This window comes from Pseudopipra pipra, chromosome 26 (genome assembly GCF_036250125.1).
Source record: "Pseudopipra pipra isolate bDixPip1 chromosome 26, bDixPip1.hap1, whole genome shotgun sequence".
Taxonomy (NCBI): Eukaryota; Metazoa; Chordata; class Aves; order Passeriformes; family Pipridae; genus Pseudopipra; species Pseudopipra pipra.
Window position 1 is genome coordinate 395,044 of NC_087574.1, and position 9,544 is coordinate 404,587.

Here is a 9,544-nt window from a genome sequence, read left to right on the forward strand (position 1 = left end):
ATTTCTATAAGCAGCACCAGCATAGCAAGATTTTGTAAGCCCTTTAGCACCGAACTGTACAGCACAGCTCAGCTTATGATGCCTGATCACCTGGACCTGATCACTCTGCAGGCCAGGGCACATCCTAATCCTTGGTTCGTCATGCCAATATAACAATCTTAATCTAGACTTGAAACACGTTAACAGAACAGGAGTGGCCCTTTCAGGGGAGAAGAGTCTGTTTGGTATTAAGATGGGGCTCTGCGTGCTGCTGTGCTGCCCTGTGCTGCTGTGAGGCCATCCCAGCCCGGCAGGCAGGTGCCTGTGACCTGCAAGGCCTGTGAGGAGCAAAGGAGTCGGCCTGGGGCCTGGAAATGGGAAGGCTGATAGGGAGGGGGAGAAGGGGTCTTCCTGGCGCACTGGACCTTCAGGGACTGACGATGAGGGCAAAGGGGACTCATGTAGGACCAGCTTGGTCACAGAGCACAGCTGTTTACGTCCTAAAATGCCCCCATATGAGCAGGAGGCAGGAGCAGAGGCACTGTTCACGAGTGCCATTGTTGATTGTCTTCATCAGAGAGCTCCTGAAGTGCTGCTGGGGGGACGGTAATACAGGACCTAGACATCAGGTTAGGGCAGGGGCATAAAAAGTCACCTGAGAGGTGTAATGCAGGAGTAAATGCAGATACTTTGTCTGGGTAAGGGACACAAGGAGCCTCCCCAAGGATGACAGGGATAAAACCAGCTGCTGCAAGACGTGATGAAAAAAGCCATCCAAGCAAAGTCATGCCCTAGCTGGATGCCCCAAGTATAAAAGAAGAAACACCTCGGAGTGGAGCAGGAGCCATATGAACTGTGCTGAGCTGGGCAGGAGTAAAACCACCTGTCCTGAGAAGAACTGAGTAAAACTTGATGCCCCATTCCAGGCAGGGGCCAAACCAGCCAGGTCAAGTGTTGTTAAATAACAACCAGCTGCATCCTTGGCGCATGAGAAACACTATCTGCCTGCTGAGCAGAGGTTACACCAGGCGTCCAGAGGACTGCCTGTTGCTAAACACCTCTGAAACTGTCGGGATAAATAGGACCCTCTGACAAATTGGCTTTTTAGTGTTAGAAAGCAAGTGATTACTTTTATTTGCAGCCCTGCGTGCGCATGTGGCTGACAAAAATCCTGCCTCCGTACTGACAGCAAGACATCGCTTTTCACCTATTTATACAGATTTGGCAAACAAAGAAATTAATGTTCATTGCTTCCAAATTACATCACTCACTCCCTTTCATTACTTAGTATTCTATGTGGTAGTGGATATTAATTTCTCACTTTCTACTGTAATAACTTCATATCTTTAATCTTTTTTGTATATTTTCCCTCCCCTAGGGATTTTCTGACACAAATGCTGAGCCTTTGTTAGTCTTCTTCTTTAGCTGCTGGTTTCTGCAGAAGGTCCTTGTAGTCCATAAATCTTGTGTTCCAGATCTCCTCCTTCAACAGGACATCTTTCTCTGGCAGGCTTTCTCCACTGAAGCATAACAGGGTTAACTTCAACAAAACTTACAGTTTTAGTACTTTTCCCAGGCTGTGTTCTCCCAAAGGAGCTTATGACAATTTTTACTCCATGCTGTCTAAAGCTGATTTAAGGCTGAACGCACCGCCTATGATGTGTGTTAAAAACAACTAATCAAAAAGTTAATTAGGAACACTAAAAAAATTAGAAAAGTTTTATGATTTCCAACAAGCCCAAAACAACATAGGCCAAGTGCAGCAGGGACAAAACTGTCTCTACCCATTGATGCCAGGAAAAGGCAACAGTAGTAAAACTCAATAGCCACAGGTGCTATTAAGCCGGTATTTGTTTATTTCGGCGCCGGACGTGCGGGGGATAGCTCCGCCTAACACGCGCGTACCCTCGCCCGTCATAGCTTCCGTTTTATACAATTAGGTCATACAGATTCATTGCACATTTTTACATCTTCCTGAACTACCCGAGAGTGGGCAGTGTTCTATGTAAATCTCGGGACACGCCTCCTGGAGCCTGTGCACTTCTCTCTGGTGGTTGCCTCGGGTGGTCGTAAGGGATGAAGGCTCAAAGTCTTCCTCTCTCTGAACTTCTCACCTCACTCAGTCCCTCAGCATCTTCCCCTGGCAACGGCTCCTCATGGACTGCCCGTCCACTCGGTGTCCCATTGGTTGTCTACGGGTTACCCTTTGCTACACTGCACACTTTCCCACTGGCTGCCCCTTCGCACCATCACACAGCTTTCCCATTGGCTGCCTCTGGGCAACTCCCCATTGCCTGCTCACCAGCACATAGCTGCTATCTTAGCAACAGCACACGAACCTTAAAATTTCACTTATTAGACTGTGCAGCTTGAAATTTTCCCTTATCAATAGCAGCGTAACATTTTCTCAACAGCAACTTAACATTTTCCCTTATCACCATCCAGAGTGGGAGTCTGGCTAAAACTGCGGCTGATCAAAACCTAACCCACCCTAGCAGCAGGAGTAAATGTGAAGCTGCCAAAAAGCCATCCAGGAACGTTTTCAGAGCTTGAGGACAAGACAGCAGCTGGGCGGGGGCCAGCAGCCAGCCAAGGTCCTCCCAGCGCAGCCTCTGAAGGGTTCCTTTGGCAGTCCCAGTTCAGGGTCAGCCCATGGCTGTACCCTGGGGGCAGATGAAATTAATTGGAAATGAACCCATTAGAGTCCAGGTGCTTTGCTAAGAGTCTCACTGATAGAAGTGGAAGTGAAACCCTCAGTGTCTTGGGGGCCAGAAAAGCTGTGACCTGGCTCAGTTACAGCCCTGAGCAGGCTTTTACTCCTCAGGCCGTGTGGCTCAGGGAAGGTGTGGGAGCTCTGTCAGAGGATGACTAGCCCTTTGCCACCAGCACGGGGGGAGGTGCAGTGGCTTCCACCTGGCGGACGTGCCATGTGGGTTCCTGTGCCCAAGACCCATGTGGTTCCGTGTGGTTCCATGTGGTTCCATGTGACCCCATGTCACAAAGGGGCAGAGATGTGGCACCCATCCAGTATCCTGAGGAGCGCGCCAACGAAAATCAGTTGGACAGAGTTGGCCTTCGGGATAACTCAGCTCCTTCCTTTGCTACTTGTGTGCCTGCCTTTTTTGGATGGTTTATTGTTTACTGACCGTTTCTCCTCAACTTTCATCCTCTTTCAAAGGTAATGCTTTGACTTTTGGCACAGATCATAGAGCAGGGTACATGGGATAAAAGTATAGGCTGATTTATACCTTCCTAGCTGTAGGTTGAGCTGTTACAACTTTTATAGGCTGGCCACGTATGACCTAGGCTAGAATTCCAGTTCGCTGATTCTTGGTTTTTTTCCATAGCCTAGGATAGGTAAGCAGGGAGGTGACTGTAGTCTGAGGGGATGGGCTCAGCCCACCTTGACTGCTGGGGGAGGGAGGGAGGCAGAAAAAGGAGAGCAGCAGAGGCAGCAGTTAAAGTAGTGGCTGAAAGACGGTCACTCCTAGGAGGTGGGAAAGCCAGAGGGCTCTGTTGCTGAAGCAGTGTCAGGAGAGCAGCAGGGCCTCTTCAGAGAAGGTAACATACATTGGAGCATTTCAAAAGGGCCTTTGAACCCGCTGTGAGTTGGTGCCCCGCGACTGATCATAAGGGCGTGAGCTGCAGCTCAGCAGCAGTTACAAGCACCACTGAAAGACTTGGTGGTGGATGCCGTTCTGCGTTTACTTAGAGTTTTGATACTTTCAGTGAGCTACAGTAATTTCTTTGCAATTAGGTGACGGGATTGGTGCTGTTCTCTTTCTGGAGAGAAAGACATCCTTGGTCATCTAAAGCATTGCACTCTCTTCCTGAGAGAGGCAATGGCCACAGCAGGGAACGACTCCTGTGAGTAATAGCTTCACCAGCAGGTTTGGACTTTGTGAACTGCCACAGACAACTGACATGGCTGGTGGTCAAATCCCAGAACGATGTGCTCACAACCTAGAGTGATCTCTGGGATGTTTCCTGAGAGCAGTCAAACTGACCCCCGTGTTTACAATTAGACCCAGGAAAACACCTTTTGTCACTCCTCTGACACTAGGTACAAGACTTTGAAAGCTGCCATTGCTCGTAGAGAGGTCTGCCATCCTTTGGGTTACCTTCCGTGCTCACTATTTACTTGTTTTCAACAAGTTACAATCAGGAAAAGGGATGGCTTCACTGATAATTCAGTCTAGAACTCTACTGAGAAAGGAAGGTAGCCTGCGGCCCAGAAATCAGATTGTGGGTTTGTTGGACTCTCAGCAACGTAAACAGGGGAATGGATTTTTCCAAAACAGTAAATTTAAATGGCACTGTTTAAGCTTCCCCTGATGTTGTTGGGTTGGCAGTTAAAGCAGATGGTCCTGAGTGCTCCTGTAGAGACCTCACTGTTTAAATATGCCTTTGTGCCTCATTTCATCTCTTTCCAAATGGAATTTCCCTGCAGTCATTGCCGAGGGAATGACTCCGCCACAAAGGATCCTCTTTCCCCCGGAGAAGATTTGCATGGTCTGGCAGCAAAGACAGAGTGCTGGAGCAGGACTCCGCAATGTGGGCAACACATGCTTCCTTAATGCTGTCCTGCAATGCCTGACATACACCCCGCCGCTAGCCAACTATCTGCTCTCCCGGGAGCACAGCCAGGCCTGTGAGTACTCTTAGGGACGTCTCCCTGTAAATCTGTTAATCAAATCCCAAGGATTCCCAGAACCTGAAATTTGATTTAGGAGAAAAGCAGCCCTTTGTCAGCCCCAGAACTTGTGTTCTTTGTACACTCAGGAGCCACCTGTCCTATCCAGCTGTCTTATTCTTCATGAAGGCACGTCTTTCTAGCTCTGGGTCTCTATTCCTGCAAGTTAAAACCTCAGTTTAGCATTCCTCTGAAGAACATTTTCTGTGCACTAAAACGTCCCGTGCTTGTTGAAACACTGGGAGGAGTGGCATATTGCACTGGAGTGGGAGTGGAAGAAGAGGAGTATTCCACCACTAGGGATATTTTGCTAACCAGAGGACCTTCTCTCCCTCCCTCCTCAGGTCGCCAACAAGGCTTCTGCATGATGTGCATCATGGAAGCGCATGTTAACAAGGTCCTGCATTCCTCAGTCAGTGCCATCCTGCCTTTGGCTGTTCTCAGGGGTTTCAGACGTATGTGATTTCAGGTTCTTTGACAGGTTTTCTTCCCTTCCTGTAGGAGACAACTGCTAACTTCCTGTTTCTTAGTCATAGGAGAACATTTTCAGCTTGGCAGGGAGGAAGATGCCCATGACTTCTTATGCTGTACTGTCAATGCCATGCAGAGAGCTTGTCTGAGTGCAAGCAATGAGTAAGCACAAGCAAGTTACCTTTACAAAGTTCTGAGCCCTTTGGACTCCTTGATGTGGCCTCATCAAGGAAAACCTACAGCCGGGGCTTGGAGGAAGTAATGCTCTGTCTTACCACTTGTTTCCAGCTTGGACATATCATCCCAATCTACTACCATTGTCCATCAAATATTTGGAGGCTTTCTGAGATCCAGAGGTATGTTTCTACAACTACTGCTCTCCTTGGCACTGCCTGTGCCCTTCTGTCTGCCTGTGCCCAACAGCTGGTCCTGGGACTAGCAGGACAGGTACAATGAGCACAAAGCAGTACCATCGTTCAACTCACCATTGCTCGGCATTTTGATTTTTCCTTCCAGTCATCTGCTTCAGCTGCAAAGCCATTTCTGATTCCTATGAGGCCTTCCTGGATGTCCCTTTGGATATCAAAGTAAGAGGTTTTGCAGTTGTGCTTCAAGACATGGCAAGGCTTTTCAGAGTCAACACATTTGTCCTGAAAGCATATGCTGTGAACACAAGAGGTCTTGGTCGTGGATGGGAAGGGGAACGGATGTTGTCCTCCTGCAGAGCCCATGGCACTGGTCTCTCTGTAGGTGCTGGCTTGAAGCTGGACAAGCGCCCATTATGCGCTCTGCACCCTTGACATATCCTCCTCCTTCTTCCCTTTGCCCTCCTTCAACACCTGTCTGGCTTCCAGGCTGATGGGTTGGATTGTTTTCACTACTGATGACCCTACATAACATCAGTAGCTCAATGGCAGGCGGTACAGAGAGGGAGCTCTTGATTGCCCCTGAGAACCTCTGGGACAGGGGAAATGTTCAGCACCACACTCCCTTTCTGACTCCTTCTGGATATAGCTTGCAGATTCATGGCGGGTCTCCTCAGCATCAGCTACAGGGGTTTTCTTGTCAGCTCCTGGAAAATGTTTGGGCCAGGGCATTTGCTGTAGCTCAGTGCACCAATTTCTCAATTCTCCAGGCAGCCTCATCCCTCACTGCAGCTCTGGAGGACTTTGTAACACCTGAGCACCTGGATGGTGAAAACTGCTTTAAATGTAGCAAGTAAGATGACTACTAACAACATATTAACACTAGACTCTGTGTGAGGGGGCTACAAGTCATTGAGCAGAAGTCATCGTGGAAGTTTACTGCACACTGATGAGACACAGGTTTTTCTGTCTGGTTTTTGGGGGGGGTGGGGGTTTTTGTTTGTTTGTTTGTTTGTTTGTTTGTTTTAAATATGGCACCGAATTGCCTTAAAATAGCATAAGGATGCACGAGACAAGAAAGGTTGTCTGACTGCCTTGGTGGAAGATAGGGTGCATTTCAGCGCTGTGCTCTGTGCTTGGTTTCAAGGTGTGAGAAGAATGTTGCCGCCACTAAGAGGTTCACTGTCCACTGTGCACCCAAGGTTCTCACTGTGTGTCTGAAGAGGTTTGACTGCTTCACTGGTGGGAAGATCAGCAAGGTGTGTACACTATTGGTGTGCAGCTTTCTCTTCAAGAGGCAGATTTCCTAAAGCAGTATGCTTGTCACAAGCTGCTTGTGTTGGGTTTTTTGTGGTCCCTTCTGGGGAGTGGAAAGTTCCTGTGGGAAGACAGGCAAGCACTGTGCTCTGATAGGGCTGCTTTGACTGAGAAGGGTTTCCTGCCACCCAAACGATTATATGTTGCTTTATGGAAAACCAAGTGCTCATGAGCCCCAGAGATGTATTGATACACCTGGACTGGCCCCTGCACTTGGTAGGCTATTTCATGTCACAGACCAGGGTCTTTTCTGAGCCCTCTTGGTCTCTCCATAGGTTGTAGAGTATCCGGAGTACTTGGATCTTCGCCCATACATGTCTCAGGCAGATGGAGAAGCACTCCTCTACTCCTTATATGCTGTCCTGGTGCACAGTGGTGTCAGCTGTCATGGAGGACACTATTTCTGCTACACAAAGGTAAAAGAGCAACTTCCTTCCCAATGGGGAAAAATGTGTGCTGGGGAAGATAAACTTTCCTGTCAGTGTTACTGACAGCCAAAGTTTTGGGGCAGGAGGCCTCCTTAGTGGCTGGACTGCATTTGTTTTGACATGCTCTCGGTTTGGCAGTTTCCTACCTGTGTTTTTGGAGAGAAACCATGGAGAGATCCTTGCCTTTTTTTTACAGGCCAGCAATGGATTGTGGTACCGGATGGACGATGAATCTGTGGAGCTGTGTTCCATTGACACAGTTCTCAGGCAGCAAGCCTACCTGCTGTTCTATGCCAGGTAATAACCAGGATTCAAATATGTTCAGAATACATTTCCTTTTCCTCATTTGCAGTTGTGCTTCTCACCTTCCTGAGTGTTTTTCTCATCAAATGAAATTACTACCTGCATCATTCAGTGCTGTCAAATCTGAACTACTCCGTGTCTGTCCTTTACTGGGCTTCAGGCTGCGGCCCGGATGTAATCTGCTACTTGCCTGGTCTCTGATGTTGACTCTTGTAGATAAGAGGACTTAAAGAGGACCTCCAGGAAAGATGGGGAGGCACCATTTGTCAGGGAATGTAGTGACAGGATGAAGGCTATCAGTTTTCAGCTAACAGAGGGCAGGTTTACATTAGATATTGGGAAGGAATTCTTTGCTGTAAGGCTGCTGAGACACTGGCACAGGTTGCCACAGCATCTGTGGGTGCCCCATCCCTGGAAGTGTTCAAGGCCAGGTTGGACAGGGCTTGGAGAAACCTTGGAATAGTGGAGGGTGTTCCTGCCCACCACAGCGGGGTGGAACAAGATAAAGTTAAAGGTCCCTTGCAACCCAAACAAATCTGTGAATTTATGAAATGGAGGCTGTGGGAGGTATAGAGATGAGGTTTTTGTTGGGACAGAGGCAAACTTGGTGGGAAGACCCTAGCTGAGTTTCCCATTAGTGTCCTTGGTTAAGACTTCTCTCTGTCATAGAAACCTCTCTGAGAAAATGACTGAACCCCAGAGGAGGTTGCAACAACAGCTCTAAACTGAGATCACTCTTTTGTTTTTCTCCAGATGCTCGGATCTGAGAATTGGAGAAAGGGCTTCTTCCTCACTGGCACCATCACATGCCCCTTCCTTCCTCAGTCAGTGTGCGGCCAGCAGCAAGCAGGCGGGCTCTGTTGGACCACAGGGTCTGACTGGTAGGACTAAGGTAACTTTGGGGTCGTGGGTCAGGGCATCAGAGGAATAGTGGATTTCTTTCTGGGATCTCAGCATTTCTCTTCTGTCCCTCACACACCGCACCTTTCTTCCCAGCCACAACGCTGCTCCCTCTCAAAGCATCCCACCTGGATCCATCCCTTTTGTGCGCCTCTGGCCTTTTGGTCTTAGTAGCCCTCCAAAAGAGCCTTTTGGAGGCCCCAAACTGTCCTGTCCCAGAACTTGTAGGGGTTCCCCACTGCTCTGATCCTTTCAGGAGAAAAGGGCAGGAACTCTCCACAGCTCTCTTTGCAGGGCATGAAGGACACTGGCAGGGAGCGGTCCCGGAGCAGATCCCCTCTGTGGGGCAGGGATCTCCGCAGCTGGTCTGTGGACACCACAGACTATGATGACTCTTCAGAGAGAAGAACTGGTCCTCCAAGTCGTGACCGTGGTCCTAGGGATAGCACAGCTGCAAGGCCTTCCAAGAGGATCTGCCGGTGGGCTCCCGCTCCCAGGGCTGCTCAGGAGCAAACCTTGCTGAGGCAGAGGGAGCCAAGCAGATCTGTGCAGGGAACTTACAACCTTCGCAGCCGGTTTGTGCCGTACACAGACTATGACCGCTCACTGCGGAAGAGAAAGAGGCAGAGAACAAGTCCTCCACGTTGTGACCAAGTCTTAGTGAATACTGCAGTTCCAGGGCCCTCCAAAGCCAGCTCCAAGCAGGCTCTCATGCTCCGGGCTGCTCAGGAGCAAACCCGACAGAGGCAGAGAGAGCAGAGAAGATCAACATGGCGGGGCTATGATCGCCACAGCCAGTTTGGGCAGCACACAGACTACCGCCCTTCAGAGAAGAAGAGGAGGGTTTCCACGCCCCAGAGATTCACGTCAGACAAGCATTCAGGGCACTCTGGCAATGATGGCGTTGGATTATGGCCCTGGCTCAAGCAGAATGGAAGACTAGCACTGCGTTTATTAGCCAAGGCATCCTTGTTTTCGACACGCCTACTCAAACCTGAGTGAATGATTTATCTAAGTAGATGATAGTTATAATAATATAGAGATATTATTAGAAATATAGAAATATATATAGAAATATAGAATATATA

At 49.0% G+C, this 9,544-nt stretch overlaps 1 protein-coding gene and 1 long non-coding RNA gene across 2 annotated transcripts; one reads left to right on the top strand and one right to left on the bottom strand.

Moving 5' to 3' along the window:
• Window positions 1-1,312: 1,312 nt before the first annotated feature.
• On the bottom strand, window positions 1,313-2,922 carry LOC135403031 (uncharacterized). The gene is made up of 2 exons (XR_010425298.1): window positions 2,710-2,922; window positions 1,313-1,499 (listed from the first exon to the last, which is right to left on the bottom strand). It is a non-coding gene; the product is annotated as an uncharacterized LOC135403031 (long non-coding RNA).
• A 1,260-nt stretch (window positions 2,923-4,182) lies between these two features.
• LOC135402788 (ubiquitin carboxyl-terminal hydrolase 42-like) lies at window positions 4,183-9,241 on the top strand. Its single transcript, XM_064636250.1, has 12 exons — window positions 4,183-4,630; window positions 5,017-5,127; window positions 5,203-5,305; window positions 5,432-5,499; window positions 5,660-5,730; window positions 6,279-6,361; window positions 6,656-6,767; window positions 7,101-7,241; window positions 7,450-7,550; window positions 8,310-8,448; window positions 8,751-9,099; window positions 9,186-9,241. The coding sequence occupies exons 1-12, from the start codon at window positions 4,381-4,383 to the stop codon at window positions 9,239-9,241; spliced, it is 1,584 nt and encodes a 527-aa protein (XP_064492320.1). The 5' UTR covers window positions 4,183-4,380.
• Window positions 9,242-9,544: the final 303 nt, after the last annotated feature.